Below are 17,749 nucleotides of genomic sequence, written 5' to 3' on the forward strand. Positions count from 1 at the left end.
TTCTTCTGATTTATTCATTACACAGCCTGTTTTATTATGCTATATTTTGTGGCAAACTTGATGTGTAGGTAGGATAGTATTGTGTGAGGTAAGAAGTTGTTTTGGTGGTAAATAAATTGTGTGAAAAATAGAGAGCAGAATTAAGTGTGGAACAATATGTTTGTTCCTCATAAAATAAGAATAAAATAAAATAAAATAAGTCTTTCGTTCCCTTTTGTTCCCATGTACCATTACTTAACACTTCTTTCTTCTTATATAGCAAGGACCGTTCCTAGAAGTCTTTCAGTCTTATCACTGTATCTTACAAATCACTCATCACTTTTTACACAGCACTCATATTCCAGAAGTACACACTTAATATTGTAGGCCACTTCCCATTTCCCATTTTTCTTGAAAAAAATGTGACGTGTTATGAGCAAACCCTGGAGATGGATGTGAATCACACACAACTGTCAACCACACCCTCTTTAAGGCATCAGTCTACAAAGGAAAACAGATGTTACTTCTCCATTTTACTATAGTGTTCTCTATTTCAATTCATTGCTTCATCAATTCATTTTTTGGTTTGTAAGGTTAGGTGTTTGTACACGTCAGGTATATTAGAGCAAGCAAAACAGCAAAGCCCAGTCTGCAGTTGGCAGGGTGAGGAAGTCATCAGTTTCAGTCTCTGAATCACCTGACCCACAGATACAGACAATAAAACCTGCTACCAAGTCTCTCTCAAGCCAACAGACTTTTAACAAAATTTGCAATTTCTGTACAGAGTACATTTATGAAATAACAACTGTTTATTGTAAGAGCATTCTCACCTACATTTATGAACAAGAATAATAAAACAAAAAAAAACAAAACAAAAAAAAACCCCACAAAAACAAAAACAAAAAACACAAAACACAAAACATTGCACTCTACAAGATCAATATCATCCTTCAGAAATTTGCTTGAAACACTAAAGGTCACAAGTGTCACGTTTCATGAATAGGAAAGCAACCGAAATTAAACAGAGAGTTTGGATGGATGAAAGCTTTGATGATTTCAAAGTTTGAAATCTCATAACACATTATGAACGTTGTCTGTTTGCTTTCAGTATGTTGAGGCTATGTGCAGTCACAGTGCTAAGTCATGTAAAAAAATCTCCAAAGGACAGCAAGGGGATTCCCCAAGGAAAAATGAATCATTTCCAGTTTTGTTTCTCATAAAATGAAAGTGAAAGAAAGACTTGCTCAAAGGGATAAAGCTCCCCAACTGCATTGTCCACAACCCATCTCACACAACCCAGTCCACAACCCAGGAGGAGAACACTCAACACAGGTAAGATTTCATGGTTAACTTCATTAACAGTAAAAGCTAGTTCATTTTACAGAGTGTTAATCAAATCTGAATAAATACCATCTTTTAAATTAGCATTTGAGGAATAGTTCAAAAACTTTTCCCACACTTTCAAAACTTTTCAAGACACTGTTTTCCACAAACTTTTGAAGGAAATAAGCTTAAGACTGAATTGTTATGTGCTTTTACCAGTCTTTACAGAATAATTATAATTTTAATATGGGTGGAGGAAACAGCAAAAGTGGCAAACAGTGGGTTCTTCTTGCTGCTGGTTCTAAGGGCTGGGACAATTACCGGCATCAGGTATGTATGTGTACGAATTCTAAATTTTAAACATAGGCGTAACTGAGGGGATGGGCGGGCTGGGAGTATTCAAAAGCCCGAGGTAGGGGGAGCGGGGAATCTGTCTTTGTACAGTACTGACAGGGCGTGTCTACGGTTGGGCTGGTGTGGGCATTGCACACACAGAGATAAGCCTTGCCCACCCAGAGGAATCCTCTGCCCATCCAGTGAAAACTCTGAAAAAATCGTTATAGCTATTCTTGAGCGTTCATAGTCGTTTAACGTCCATGATATGTTCTGTGAAATTGGACATTATGTGATTTGGACGTTGTGCGAACACCATATTACTTAGCAAAATCGCGAGCAATAGCATTCACTGATTTTCTACCTTCATGTTGTTTGATAACAAAAGTAACTGTTCAGCAAAAGTAACTGTTGTTCAACATTTATTAGCTCCAACACCAACATGATCCACTCAGTTTCAGTCGCAACTGAAAATTTTCGGCAAAATGGCGAACTGAACGCTCGTTATTTTAAGAGCTCCATTTGTCCCCCGAAGTTTAGAAACTAGTCCTTCTTTTAAACGCAACACTTATTTGACAGATATTGCTGCGCAAAAACTGAATTTGAACTTTTTATTCAACATTACTCCACCGTTTGTAATGCACGAGGAAATCAACACAGTGGCATAGAAATCCCTCCGCAAACTAGCGTTTTGAAGGTTTCATTACAGAACGACGCAGACACACCAACGCAGATGTATAAATGCTCACAACGGCGTACGCCACTCGCGTAGGCTACGGCGTAGGCGCCGCGTAGAGCATACGCAGAAGTATAAATCAGCTTTATCACAAGGACTGATTTTGGGAGTCGTAACGTGCTTCATGGTAACATTTTCACAGAGAGATAACGCTACACTTGAGAGACGCGCGATACATGAGATTGGATGCTGCTGGCTACGAGTTGAAGTATACACTGTTATACGGTAAACTTTTATTTTTAAGTAGGGAAAGTTCACATTAAAATAACAATAGAAAGTACAGTGCAGTACATACATAAGCCAGTAACATAAGCGTTTATTATGACTATCAAGACATATGTATTATTATTTATAATGATAATAATACATATGTCTCAAAAGCCATTATTGTGGGATTAATGTCTGATGATGTCACTCCGTACCACCAGCCGGTCCTATGTCTAGATCATAAGGTACGTAACGTGATAATGTTTGCACTAACCGCGCAAGCAGACAGTGACCTGGCCACGGTCACACACAGACACACAAACGCAATGTGCACATTATGATTAGGCTACAGTTAAAAGTAATGGGGCAAAAATTTTATCTATGCTGGCCCTGAAAAAAAATCTTCTGCCCAGATGCCATGGTAGCTATGTTGTAGATGCAGTTGTTTTAATTGAAATGTAGGCTATATAATTCTGTAAATACCTTTGCAATTACTGTGCATTTAGCATATAGATGCGCAAACGTACAGGCAGCATGCAGTAACATGCAAAATACAGTAACACTTGACCACAAGCAACACCCCCCCCCAACTGCCCCAAAAGCCTTGATGTAATTCAAACACTGCTCTTGATCCAAAATGACAGGCAAGGCCTTTTGTAGGCCTGAGTAACAAAGTGTATATGGCCAATATTGACACGGATGGGTAGCGGACTCAGGAGGACAGAATTGATTCAGTCTCTTAATGGATCTGTCCCTATTTTGAAAACACAGTTACACCCTTGATTTTTAAGTCAGTTTTATGTGAATGTGGCTATTTTATACAATATGATCTGATCAACTCTAGGCTGATGTCTGCCATGCATACCAGATGGCACATCAAAATGGGATTCCAGATGAGCAGATTGTGGTTATGATGTACGATGATATCGCTTATCATGAGGAGTGAGTATTTTTTTTTCCCATTTTTTGGTGTTTCTTTAAATACAAGAAAAGTCATTTAAAATTATAGTGATCTTGGCATTTATAATGTTGAATACCCTTAAATAATTGGATGCACCTTGCTGACTTGGCATCGCTGCGATTAAAATACAGATTTTTAATAAATTGCTCTTGACTGAGAAAATTATGTGCGTTCTTCTGTGTTCTGCAGAAACCCGTACCATGGCAACATTATTAATGAACCAAATGGACCAAATGTTTACCCAGGGGTTCTGAAAGACTACACGAGACAAGTAATTCTTTAATTCTTTGATGCACTGTAGGCTACAACAATACAAAATATAAACCACAAAATATTCATTACTCATGAACCGTTTCAGAAATATCACAATATTATGATGTACTTATATATACACAATTAAACTTCATTAACTTTCTAGAGCAGAGTTCAGCATAAACGAACAAACAAATGTGTCCACTCTTTCTGAAAAGCATGAAAATACTATGATACAGTTTGTTCTATCAGACAGTCTACAGGTTTACAGAAAGTTTGAACCTTTTCACTGAATGATGTCACTGAACTCTCCCTTAGGATGTCTCTGCTGAAAATTTCTTGGCTGTACTGCAAGGCAATGAAGGTGCAGTGAGGAAAAGAGGACCCAAAAAGGTCATTAAAAGGTGAAGGTGTTCTTCAATCACAATATACCACACATTCACCTTTAGGCTGTATGCCCATTATACCACTTGACTGAGTTCACAACTTCTGCGCCAGATGTAAATTTTTGGGAAAATTGTCAGCATATTGTGTCTTTTTATGCTATACCTACTCCCTTGGAGTTATTTACAGTGCTTGTCTAAACAAAATGAAGTGTCATTCAAGGTAACAAAATGAGAAATACATTGTCGAGTGCACTGTCTTATTTACATGCCTTGTGTGTATTACTGGAATATTAAATTAACCAGGGAATACAATATAATATAGCAATCTACACTTTGCTATCTACATTTACCATTTTGCTACATATGAAAATTTCCTTTATGCCAAATATCAACATCTTCCAATTAATCTATTAATTAATTTATCCATTAATCTCATTTAGCTGATATCTGAATGAAATCAGACAAACTTGGTGTAAATATGCCTGTAGTCCAATAGCTTCTATAACTACCCTTTCCATGTTGGCCAGAAAGTTTCAATAATGACAAAAGCGATCTTATATAATGACCTGACCACTGGCTGTCATAAATATTATTCACAATTCACATTCTGTAAAAATTCATGACATAACAATAACAGTTGCATTTTATCCTTTTTTTTGACAGTGACTGTAATGACACTATTTTTGTCTACCTGTCAGACCATGGGAGCACTGGAATGTTTCACTTTATTGACTCTACAGTAAATGTTTTTATTTGTTTATTTAGTTATTTATTTTACAAATAGGATATTGTGTTTTCTCCACTGACAAAAAATAACCCATATTCATTCCCTATTTCTGTACTGACTACCTAAGCTCTATGTAGCTGATCTCATTGACACACTGAGAGAAATGGCAAGTAATCAACAGTTCTCACAGGTATGCAATTTCATTTAATTACTTGTATGTTTCTCTTTACACCTGAAAATATTTTTTTTCTTTTTTTGGAAACCATCAGAGACTAGCAGTAAATAAGCAGATTTAAAGGTTTTGGGGATATGAATCACTAGAGTGTGTTGGTGCACACTTCCTTTAGTGCATAGTAACAAAAACTTTACATTAACAGAAGCAATAACAACATATTGAATTGAACTGTGCAGATGGTGATATACATGGAAAGCTGCTATTCTGGATCAGTACTAAACAAGCTGCCAGGGAACATCAAAGGTAGACTGCCACACCTTGACATAATGAACTTTTTGTATTTTGTGTGTGTAAGCGACCATACATTGTGATAAGGGCCGTTAAAGCTTCCATCCAAGGTCACTTTTGTAACATTGAATTTAAAGTTTTAATTGGTCTTTTAGACACATACTTTAAAGTAGAATATCCTGAGGTTAAATTAAAAACTTCGTTACACATTAAGGTTTTGCACAATAAAAGTTTGAGGTACTAAATATTTTGTAAATGGGCTGAAAGAGTGGATAAAGAACAGAACAGTGGATGATAGACATGTAGTCTAGATTTTCAGTTTAATAGGTTTTTAGATTTTTTTATTTAGACAAATTTACATCAAAACTGACCAACAACTGGGCTCTGTGTGGTATATTTTTAACACTGTTAGGTCCTGGTTTCAGCATATGGATCTTATAGATTATCAAAAGAATTTTCTGAGTATCAGAATTAATACGCATTTCCTTAAAAAATGCATCATAATCACAGTATGCAGATGTGGCGTTTGTGCTACTCATGTGTTTTTTGTTTGTTTGTTTGTTTGTCTGTTTGTTTTATTCTAGTGTATGGAATTTCAGCGAGTAATCCATACGAGAGTTCATTTGCCTGCTGGTACGACAACAAAAGGAACGCATATCTTGCTGATGCGTTTAGTGCTCTTTGGCTGCATCATACTAAGATGGTTTGTATTTAAATTTTATTTGATTGTGTGTTCAATGAATGCATAGTCAATGAAAAAGCAAACAAAAATAGTGTAATGGTTTGAAAATGTAAATCTACACATGCATTTGTATGGAAATTAAATCAAAGCATTTTGTCTAGTATTCTTTTCGTAATAAAGTATTACACTGGTCAGAACCTGTTTTCATGGAGAGCAGTCATTTCTATTAAGTTAACCAGTTTTTAAGAAACCAACAAACCACAGGGTGGGATGATATGGTCTGACATGAATCAGAGGTTCCATCACTGCCGTTAAGTGTGGTTATTTTTTAAAAAGTGATTTCCTAACAATACATTATCCTGCTGCCATCAGTTTGATGTTTAGTCATAGTGTTGTTCATGAAACACAACCATAGGAATCTCTAGGGGAGACCAGTACAGACTGCAACTCATACAGCTGGCTCATGTGCTATTGCTAGTCAAAAAAACCCCCCAAAAAAAACAACTTATTTGTGAGAATGTAATTAATGTTGGTGGCTGTCTTCTTAAGGATACTGCAAAAGGAACATCACCTAGGATAAAAGCCATGCAGACTGAACCCATTGTGTTGTGTCTATCTAATGTAGAGTGGTAAACCAGATTACAGACACCAATTAGCTCAATGCTGTACAGTATTCTAAAGGCAAGACCATACAGAACAAATGTACATCGCCTTTCTACATAGTGACCAATCAGAATGGAGTATTTACCAGAGTTGTACATATACTCTCTCTCTCTCTCTCTGTCTTTCTCATAGAGTGATCTTGAAAAAAGTACACTCCAGGACCAGTTCAAGTATCTGCGCCGCCATGTGCCACAGTCAACTCCGTGTCAGTATGGGGACATGGTACTGTACATTTAAACATAAACATTTAATGAGTATTTGAATACACGCTTTAAATATCTAATTATCCTTCAGAGCACTGTGGGGAAAACAATAGTATATAACCCTGTCAATAGCTGCAGTTGTCAATCTAACTTCAGTTTTTACTGTTTAATTTTAAGTGGATTATCAGACATATGTACTCTATCATACTGAGGTCTTTAGTGGTTCATAAACATGCAATTACAATGACTTTTTATATAATTTGGAGGGTTTTTGGAATTGCATATTATAAATCATATGATTTTTTGCCTTATTTTCACTATTGTTGCTACAGGAGATTAGCCAGCTGCCAATCTGTACATTTTTGGGGATCTCTCCACCAGATGTCAGAGATTTTCATGTAGGACGAGATGTTGTTCGTAATCTGACAGATGTCACGGCCAGCCATAATGTCCCACTGAGGATCCAAGAGAACCGAATTCAACGGGAGAGGGACCCCTGGAGAAGAGAGACTCACCAGAGACGATACAAAAAACTTTGCGCAGTAAGATATTACAGGGATATTTTGTGTTATTCTTTGTGTATAAATACAGTCTTTTGTAAAGTATTTTCTGTAAATATACTGCAATACTATTAAGGAAGTTTTTCATTAACAGTCCAAAGTTGCTGTTGGCAGGTATGATCGATTAATTATTAATCATGTTGTGACACAAACCATGCAGTTTTGTTCATTTGTTTTTGTCATATTCCATTCATTTTACAGCTATTAGTAAGAACAAGAAATTTTGTAACTTCTGTTTAGATGTTCAAATTTACATTTGAAAACATGCTGCAAGAACCCCACCCCCCCAAAACTCTATGTTACAGTCACAAATTTCCAAATTTCCAGCAAAAGCTGCTGACATGTTCACTTGCAAACAAGCAGGTATTAAGGGCTTATAGCTGAGCATTACTGGATTTTTTAAATTGTATCTCAAAATCATACTGTTCACAGTGCAAAATTTTATTTGTTCACATGTAATCCCCAATGGCATTTGGGAAAACATGAATAGTAAGTGGTGGTCTACATCCTTTCTTCTCAGACCTTTGACAGAACTGATACAGTAGTTACAGTCAATGCAAACATACACTTTTGTTCAATGTATTAGAACAGGAGCAGAATTGAGAGGGCTGTTCAGGAGATAGCTCAGTGCTGCTGTCCTGATGGGGGAGCCACAGGGCTATCGGAGAGAAACTGTCTGATGCGTGTCAGGGAGCTGAAAGAAGTGGCCGAGCATTTCCGAGTGAACCTCTTTGACTGGCACAACGAGGAGGTGCAAATGACAATATTACAGACAACAGATAAGACAAGACTGCAAAGTTGTGTTGTTTTGTTTTAAATCTTACAGTCCTTTCTTCTCTCTCTTTGTCTGTTTGTCTGTCTGTCTATCTCTTTCTCCACAGTTTGAGTATGCTCTGTCACACATGCATGTTTTGGCCAATCTGTGTGAATCTGGTGTGGAGGTTCGAAGGTATGTTCTGTAAAGTAAGACAGAAATATATAATTGAGAAATGGCAATATAATAAAGACTGATTGTTCATTAACTTTATCTGAATTGCAATGTAAATTTTCTGCTTTGTTTTCAGAATTCAGCGTGCTATAAATCAAATGTGTGGATGTTCTAGAGCTTTCCAGTGAATGTTGGTCAGCTGAGGAGTTCAAACCAATGACAATCAAACACGTTCTGACTCAGATCTATTTGACCATTGGATAGAAGATAGCGTATGTTACACTTAGTAGATAAACTGCAGCAGCACTTCCAGATACATTATAACAGGGATACAGTTTTATCTCATTTTGCTCTGTCTAGACAATTTCCCAAAACATATAATGGGTTAACTATAATTGCTAACAAGAAAATCACACATACGGGGACTTTTCATTAGATTGCTCATAAATACTTTGATACAGCAAGTATATTTCTTAGGACAGTGATGTCAGTGTTTGTGCCTGCCACACCATAAAAGCAAAGCGGCAACTATACAAAAAAAAGAAGAAAAAAAAAAAGAAAAGAAAAAAAAGAAGTTTGAAGTTCTTCATATGGATGAATAGGCTTATAATGTGATTCAAACATATGTTAGTGTGGGAAAACCATGTTTTTCTCAGCCAACTGATAATCTGTTGTGTTCAGCCACCCACATAATATTAACAAGTGTTTTCTGTACTCGGTATTTGCCTTGTGAAATAGACGTAAAGAGATTCCAAATTCCTGCTGCAGTACTTGCATATGCTTCAAAATGATCAGGACCATGTAAGATAAGACTGCCAAGCACAGACCAGTGAGATCAGGGGTCATGAACCGTGGATTTACGAGCCACAACAGACCAAGTATTCAAATACAAATTCCAAAATGACTGAAATTAAAACCATTTTTGAAGTAATCTGAAACATTTTCCATATCCATTTGTATAGTATAACATTACATAACTGTAGCGTAATGATCATCAGTACCATGGGCTTTACGAGCACCCCGTGGATCACTGGTTGGAGACCATATTTGTCTATCCGGTACACCATGCATAATCAAACACTGCAAAGGATCTCTCTCTTGTGAAAAAAAATATATATTTCATATAATTATACAATGTTACTCGCACACTCTTTCTATTCTGTCCTACTTTCTTCCTCTAAAATACCATTTAATGTTTAATGTGAAAGAAGTTTTCTCACATTTTACAATATAATAGTACTGTTCCTAAAATTAATTTTGTAGGAGATCCCAAATTTTTGATAAACCAGCCTACTCATAGCATACACACGTTAAACATACTGTGTAGATTTATTTTCTTACACTTACACTGATTCACATATTCATGTTGTCTGCTTTGCATATACAGTAAGATTGCATGTTCTGAGGGCTGTTAAAATGTATTAGATTTGATTAGTTTCAAATACTGTTCTTTGATTGAACTTTGAGTAGCATGAAGTTTAGATACACAGACATACAGACACAACAAATATCTCTGTGTTCATGATGAATGTAACCCTCTTATGCCTTTTAGACCCAGGGGTTTTCCTTTTTTTTAATCAATATTTGCTGACATGGTGTGGAGGACCTAAAGCATTCTTCTTTTTGCATTTCTGAATAGAAGGCTGAGACCTTTATGTAATTTTGACTATATGATTATGAATGTGTATGGAGACTGGCTTTGTATCTGATGTACTGTATCAATAAAATGATCACTGAGCTTCTTCAATATCACTGTATCTGTTTGTGTCCATAAAACCAAACTTTAAAATTTTACATTACAGAGGTGATGTGTAATGGGACTGATTTTTTGGTGCTGTTGTGAAATAAATGGTGGTGGGGCCTGATGGTTTAAATGTTCTTTTTTTTATGTTGGTGATGGTGTTGTTGTGAAATGGATGGCAGTAGGGCCTGATGGTTTAAGTGTTTTGGGGGTTTTTTGGTGTTGGTGTGAAATGGATGGCAGTGGGGCCTGATGGTTAAAGTGTTTTGTGGGTTTTTTGGTGTTGGTGTGAAATAGATGGCAGTGGGGCCTGATGGTTTAAGTGTTTTGGGTTTTTTTTGGTGTTGGTGTGAAATGGATGGTGGTGAGGCCTGATGGTTTACATGTTTTGGGTTTTTTTTGGTGTTGGTGTGAAATGGATGGTGGTGAGGCCTGATGGTTTAAGAGTTTTGTGGGTTTTTTGGTGTTAATGTGAAATGGATGGTAGTGAGGCCTGATTGCAGGGATAATAGAACCCCAGAAACAACTGTAAATAAAAGGAAACTTTTACAGAGAAACTTTCAAACTTAAAACTTTTAAATATTTATATTTAACCTGTTCTTGTATGTATATTTTATATGCATATAAAGATATGATTTTAGATAAATGTAAGACTAAATTAAATATATATATACTTTTAAATATCCAAAGAGAGAAAAAGAGTTAAAAGAAGAAGAAAAAGAAAGAAAGGCAGGCAACAACAAAAAAGTATGACATTAATTGATCATTTAAAAATGATCCTGTTCACTGCTGTTACACATACTTTCCTGTCTTCTTTTGATTGCCAGACAAATGTTTTGAGTCATAAACATTAAAGGATTTTCATTTGTCACATAATGTCACACTGCTATACAGTTAAGGAGCGCTTGGAAAGCTTGTAATTTTTAAAATGATATTTCCTATGGTGTGCTTAAGACAAAGAAAAAATATCATCCCTCCATCTCTAAATTCAGCTTACCTTGTCAAAATATAGCTCTTTACTCCAACAACATTAATATATCATACTACAAAGTAGAACACAGTTCTAAGTCTCAATGGTGTCCACAGGTGCTAAGCAACATCTACATAATGTAGCCAGTAGTAATGAAATATACACTGTGTCTGGGTGTTAACTATCAGTGCAATTGCCAGTATTCACACTATCTCTGCTTAATCTAGAACTTTACTAGAACTTTCTATTTGACTACATTTTCTAATACTGTACTTTCTCGTCAATGCATGCACATTCTTCAAGTTTTAGTCATGCTTAAATTGTTCATGGAACAAATAACTTCTTCAGCCAGTAGTCAGCTTTCTTTCTCAGTGAAGCAATTTCACATTATCTTATTTTCTTTTTCTTTTTTCCAATTGATTTTTTAAAAATCAGGTGGATAAATTGAGGGTACATATTCTGAAGGAAGGTAAAGTTAGGTTGGTATTTTGAAGAAAAAGGCTGGTAGATTAACAGAGTGTCAGTCGAAAGACTTTTCATGGCATTGTCAGCCAACAATTAACATTAAAGACTGTGTTTAAACAGATTTGTTGCAAATTTTCAATGATTTAGATTTGTTAGCATTGTATGAACACTCACTGTGCGTCAGAACAACTGAGACACATAAAAAGCGATGCCTCTGATTCATCTTGATTTTTCATGGTTAATTTGGATATGTCTCAAATAATCTTCTGTCTATGATATTGAACCTTAAGTTGACTTCACTCTCTTGACTGACTGACTGACTTACAATTTTTTAGGATGTGTTGATATCCGGTTGAATCCATTTCCTGTGTCACACAGCACCCATGCGTAGATGGCCTACCACCTCGGCCGGAAAGTTGTACAAGGATTTATTTTCTGCAAATGCTTTTTTATCCAAACATGTTTTCTATGGTTGTAGCCGAATGATGCAATTTTCATGATCAGATCAAAGCTTTTTTTTCCACTTTGTTTCTCAGGTTTGTCGGGGTTCTTTTTGAGATTATGTAGAGAAAATTTTCTTTTCTTTTCTTGTTGTGAACAGTGCAGTTACTGTGAACCTGTAAACAGTTACCCCAGCGCTAGGTGAACTTTTCTGCAAGTTTTAACAGCCGTCAATCAACAAACAGAATAAAATTTTCAAAAACTATATATATATACATCTTCAGGTGCATCCCCTCAAAAGGAACTGTTCAAAAATAAATCAGCTAAAATGTTGTTTTTGTCTCATTTTTTTTTTTTCATTATTTATGTGCTGCCATTATGTTTAAGAAGCAATCTGTCCCTGACTGGCTCATCGGCTTTACCTCACCATATCCACACCCTGGATGTCTGACTCTTACTGTCTGCAGAGGAAACCGAATGAGGCTGGAAACATTCTGCAATTCACAGTTTCTTGGAGACCATTTATTTCTTCTTCAGCGATGCCTTTGAAATAACTTTTTACTGATGAAAACCCCTAAGTATAAATTTCACTGGAAATTCTCCAGACCCTCGGCAACCCTTTGCAAACACGGAGATGAAGTTTGAGTTTGAGTTTTGAGTGAAAAAAAACTTAAAGGATTCAGTTCTATTCCTACACTAACCTGAATGAGACTATGGCATAAACTGATCTCAAGTTAATTATTAATGGAGAATCTTGCCCCAAAAATGATTGCAGAGCTGCTTTAACTGCAATGGCAGTGAGATGAACTGCGGATGAAAGTGTTCTGCTGCCTCCCAGGGGTTCACTGTGCAGCTCATTTACTCTCTCTCTCTCTCTCTCTCTCTATGAGGCAGATTTGGAAAGGAAGAAGAAAGAGAGAGTGAGAGTGACTGAGTAGGTGAGTGAATGTTTCCAAAGATCTACTCATTGTCCAAAAAAAAAAAAAAGAAAATGTCAGTTTGCACTTCTTTCAATCAACCCTATAATATCATAAATATTTTGTATGCTATCCTTAGAAAGTTTTGACCTCACCATTGTGTCACTCAATCAAATAAACATCTATAGAAGAAACAAATTCAAGATTACAAAATTCATTACATTCATTTACCAACATGGTTTTATTTTCAAAGTCTCATAGTTTTGTGGGTATTCCGCAAAATTAATTCCGTTTATCCAAAATTCGGCATTTAAAATTACAATGATACAAACCATATTATCAAATCAAACATTCATTAAACTTTCCAAACAACTTAAACCAAAAACATTCTATTTTGAAGCAACGTAGGAGTTGATGATAATAAAAGATAAATGAACAAATAAAATAAAATGTTTATGAACATCCTTAGTTAAAAAGGAGATGCTGCCTCCTAGAGGTTATTATAAGTAACTTCTAAAGAGCAGTGTCTTCATGGATGGCAGTTTAACACACCACAGGTTCTCATCTAAATAAGGTAAACGACAGTAGACACTCAGAGAAGAGAAAACAATCCTACTAGAAACCATGGCCTGTAGCCATCACGGCAATCTGTTTGGAAAGTCATTTTCACCTATATGAAGGATTGAAATTTATCTTTAAATTCATTTGAAAATGTGTGCCGTAATTTTTGTACATGTCTTTAGACCGGTTATGCAAATCAAAGCATAATTAAGCCTCTTCCTCCTCCATGGCTCTTTGGCTGGTTTCCTGGACCTCCTGATCTTGCTTCTCTGCTATAACTGCATGGCTGGTCTACTGTCCTTCTTCACTTCCTTGCTCCTCAGGGTTAAAGTTATCACTCTAGCAAGAGACACTCATCCAGGTTAAAGCCTATGCTGTTTCTGCTACAGAGCATGGATGAACTTCTTTGCCTCCTCACTTCTCACATTCCTCAAGTGCTCCAGCCTCCAACATACAACCCCCAGTGTAACCTACAAGTACTGATACATTGTATAGTACACTTACAAATAGCCTCATACATGAAACTATTGCAGGTACTCAAAGAGAAAAATGCTGCTTTTCAAAGAACAATACACTTCATACCCAGAATAGATAACAAATAATATTTTACACACCAAACACACGTGTACTGTCAAAAACCTGTGCTGCTTTGTTGATAGAGACCCTTTACCTGCGAGGGGTGGATTTGAAGCTCTGTAAACTGCAGCCTGTCAGTCAGGCTTCTTCTGGCTGATAGAACATAAAGATTCACATAAAGTATAGAATTCTTCGATGACATAGATTACTTAATCTCCAAAACTTGAGGTATCAATTAATTAATTAATTTTTGCCTCTAAAACACTTAACTATTCATCATTATTTGGGGCGCGGAATAGCCACCAAGCTACCTGCTGAATACGCTAACCCAGCTTCTAGTCATGGGGATAAACAGCAGCTAGCAAAATATTCTGTCTAATTCTCAATACTTTAAGCAGTATGTCCAGTACTGGATGGCTGCTATGAATGCTCTTGAGATGGTTAACAGATTCAAATTCTTGCTTGTTATGCCTTAGTCAGGAGTGATTTCCTTTTTACATTGAAGTTTTTAGCCTCAATAACTAACTAGCAAACATAGTTAGTACTTCTAAGCAGTTGAGTATATGCTAGCTCTTTTCTCTCAAAATTATTTTTAGAAATATACTGATATTCCTCCAGGGTGTTTCCACAAAAAACAATGAAGTGGTCCAATTTTGGGTCAGTTTGGTCTCACAAAAATAATATCCTGTCAATATTGGCCCTGTAGTCAGAAGCTGACCATTGCTGAACCAGGCAGAGGCTGGCTGACAAATTGTGCATGGCAGCAGATTTGCTACCATCTGTAACAGGACACATATATCGTGCACCTGTAAAAAAGGTAGGTATACATCATGAACTGGCCAGGGAGGCTAGGCAGATGTTTGTAATAAAATGAAAATTGAGTGTATGTTGTGAAATATCAGTTATGAATAGAAAAAAATGCAAATGACTAGATACTCTAGTTATATTTTATAAATGTGATTGATATTTAATGTTCAGGACAGCTTTGTTATTTCTCATTTCTCTTTGCTATTTCTCTCTTAATGTAAAAAGGGACTAACCAATATGATAAGCTAAGGTACAATATCAAGAGCAATTTATCTCCATTAAGAATGTAAACATCTCATAGTAAACAAACTACCATCCAGACAAAGTACCATCCAGAACTTCTGTCAACTGGAAATATCCACTTCCCTCTGTGACACACATGAATGAGCTATAATGTCCTCTGTGAGATGGAAGAATTTACCTGGAACAAGTTAATGACCCCATACATGCCACACCATTAATTCTCTGAACGCCCCACTCGCCATTCTCTAAATTATGGATTAGCCAATGGTTTGGCTGATTTAAAATTCATCCACCAATCAGTTTACTTCCCTTCTCAACTTGGGCGGGATAAATATAGCCATTAGCTGAAACCCATGTTGGAAGATCCATCATCGAATGCATGAATATTACAGGAGGAAGACAAACGATTCCAAAATGATTAATCATTGCCCAAACCACCTGAGCAGGGTAGCCCTGTTTGACTGACAGGTTTGTCTAAACAGCTGCTTTTGGATGCTAAGGTGCTGTTCTGTGAAAAGCATTCTGGTAACATGGAAATATGCACTTATGTGCACACGCTTTGAGAAAAAAGTAAATGCTATACGAAAGGCACAGAGTGAAAGAGTGAAATATTTGTCCAAAAATTACTTGGGAGTTAATTCCTACTAATTGGATCACACTGAACATTTTTCTTTCTTTCTTTTTCAGGTTCACCCCTTAGACAAGAAATTTTGAATCCCTACATGCCAGATGAGCATTTAAGTTTATGAGTGAGCTATTTATCATAACACAAGCTATTGAAAGCCAACAGGGCATTTCCTCTTCATTAATTACTGTATAATATGGATGTTTACCTGCTCTTGTTAAGCTTTCACGTTGCTATTATGCACCCCACACTTAAGACTATGGAGTTCACCCCCTCATACACTGTTGTTGTGTTTAAAGAGTTGCATGTTCTCTTGTCATCATTATTGTGTTTACCTTGCCCAGACACAAGTATGGTACTGTACTGTGTTGATGCTTCAGATTGTTTAAATAAAGTGTTCTGTTTAACAGTATCTTAGTACAGGCTGTGGTGGTGAACTACTCTAAGCTCACACAAGCAACAAGCACACCCATATGAAAGAGAGAGAGAGAGAGAAAGAGAGCGAGAGAGAGAGAGAGAGAGAGAGAGAGAGAGAGAGAGAGAGAGAGTGAGAGAGAGAGAGACACCGAACTGACAGTGTGGGACCTCAGCCTGATATAAACGACAAACAAGCAAATATACGAAAGTTCATTCTAATTTTTGGTGAAAAACTGTGAAAGAAAGGAACATGCAACTTAAAAGAAATAATTGTACGGACTGGTTCTACTTGTGGTTCTCAGTGTTTTTATTAACTGGGCCACAACAGTACCTAAAGCCAGTCTCCAAGGCCACATAGATCAATAATGATGCTTCTATCCAAAGCAACTTAAGGAGCTTAGCACAGGCCTAAATTAACATGTCTCAATATGCATAAGCAAGTGCTAGTAACTAACCCAAGGGTCATATATGGATTAAGTGCTGTATTGGTTCAAATTTTTACATGAATATATACAAGTACAGTTACTAGTTAAGATGTCAGAAAGATTTGAAAGAGCTGAGTTTTGAGGTGTTTTCATTATCAGTATTATTTTTTTTTTTTTGATGTGTTCAGCGTGCTGGGGCATCTGACGGAGAGAGGCAGCTCGTTGCATCAGTTAGGAGCCAGGCGCAAGAAGATTTGTGATTGTGACCTTGACCCATTCCCTGTCAGTACCACCAATCAAACCTGAGGAGGCTGCCCAATGCATATGGTTTGACTGCAGACTGCATCTAGATGTGTGCAGCGTCACTGGCCACTCTTAAAACCAACATGAAGGTCTTGAACCTGCTTTTGGCAGCAACAGGCAGCCAGTAAAGGGAGACAAAAAGACAAGTTACACAAAATATACTACTACAGACTTAATTCACCAAGAAACGTCTTGCATTCTTAATTCTGGCAGCATAATACTCACAGTAATGGGTTACCTGAAGATGTCTGGATGATGGACGAGACCAAATCCATGTAGTCCAGCTCTAAGCTTGTGAATGCATAGTTCCAAGCAGACGTTATTAGCCAAAGCGACTTACAATAAGTGCATCAGTCAGATCCTATTACCTCATAAACAGAGATCACAATAAGGCTGTATGTATGTTCACATAAGCATGTTGATGCAATTTATGGACAGTATTTTTTTCTTTCAAAAGGCTACAAAGTCTGTTCAGAAATGGACTGCCACAATTCTGGACTGGAAAACAGAGATAAAAACAGATGTTTGTTGTAAGGCTTACGAAAAATGTTTTACACAAACTAGCAGGGCACCAAGCTAGGCTACTAAGCTAGCTACTGTCATAGGGCTATTCTTTCAACTAAAGGCATATGACACACGGAAAAGTAAATATCAAAGTGTGTTGTGCATTACAGCCTGTGCACAGCAAAATGAATCACCAATGAATCTAATCAGATATTTACATATCTTTTTAGTTTTACATATCTTAAAAAGCAATTGATTAAAATGGGGTTAGATGTTGCAAGCCTCATTTTAGTTATGGTGGGCTACGTGCATGGCACAGGTTGAGAACCATGACTGTATACAATCCAATTC

General features: G+C 36.6%; 1 protein-coding gene across 1 annotated transcript; it reads left to right on the forward strand.

Moving 5' to 3' along the window:
* The first annotated feature begins 1,548 nt into the window (after positions 1-1,548).
* LOC115812394 (legumain-like) lies at positions 1,549-15,824 on the forward strand. Its single transcript, XM_030774872.1, has 13 exons — positions 1,549-1,632; positions 3,423-3,520; positions 3,729-3,810; positions 4,110-4,195; positions 4,841-4,916; positions 5,032-5,094; positions 5,316-5,382; positions 5,952-6,070; positions 6,845-6,934; positions 7,248-7,457; positions 8,062-8,226; positions 8,357-8,424; positions 15,812-15,824. The coding sequence occupies exons 1-13, from the start codon at positions 1,549-1,551 to the stop codon at positions 15,822-15,824; spliced, it is 1,221 nt and encodes a 406-aa protein (XP_030630732.1).
* The last annotated feature ends 1,925 nt before the right edge of the window (positions 15,825-17,749 follow it).

Source organism: Chanos chanos, chromosome 5 (genome assembly GCF_902362185.1).
Source record: "Chanos chanos chromosome 5, fChaCha1.1, whole genome shotgun sequence".
NCBI classification, from domain to species: domain Eukaryota; kingdom Metazoa; phylum Chordata; class Actinopteri; order Gonorynchiformes; family Chanidae; genus Chanos; species Chanos chanos.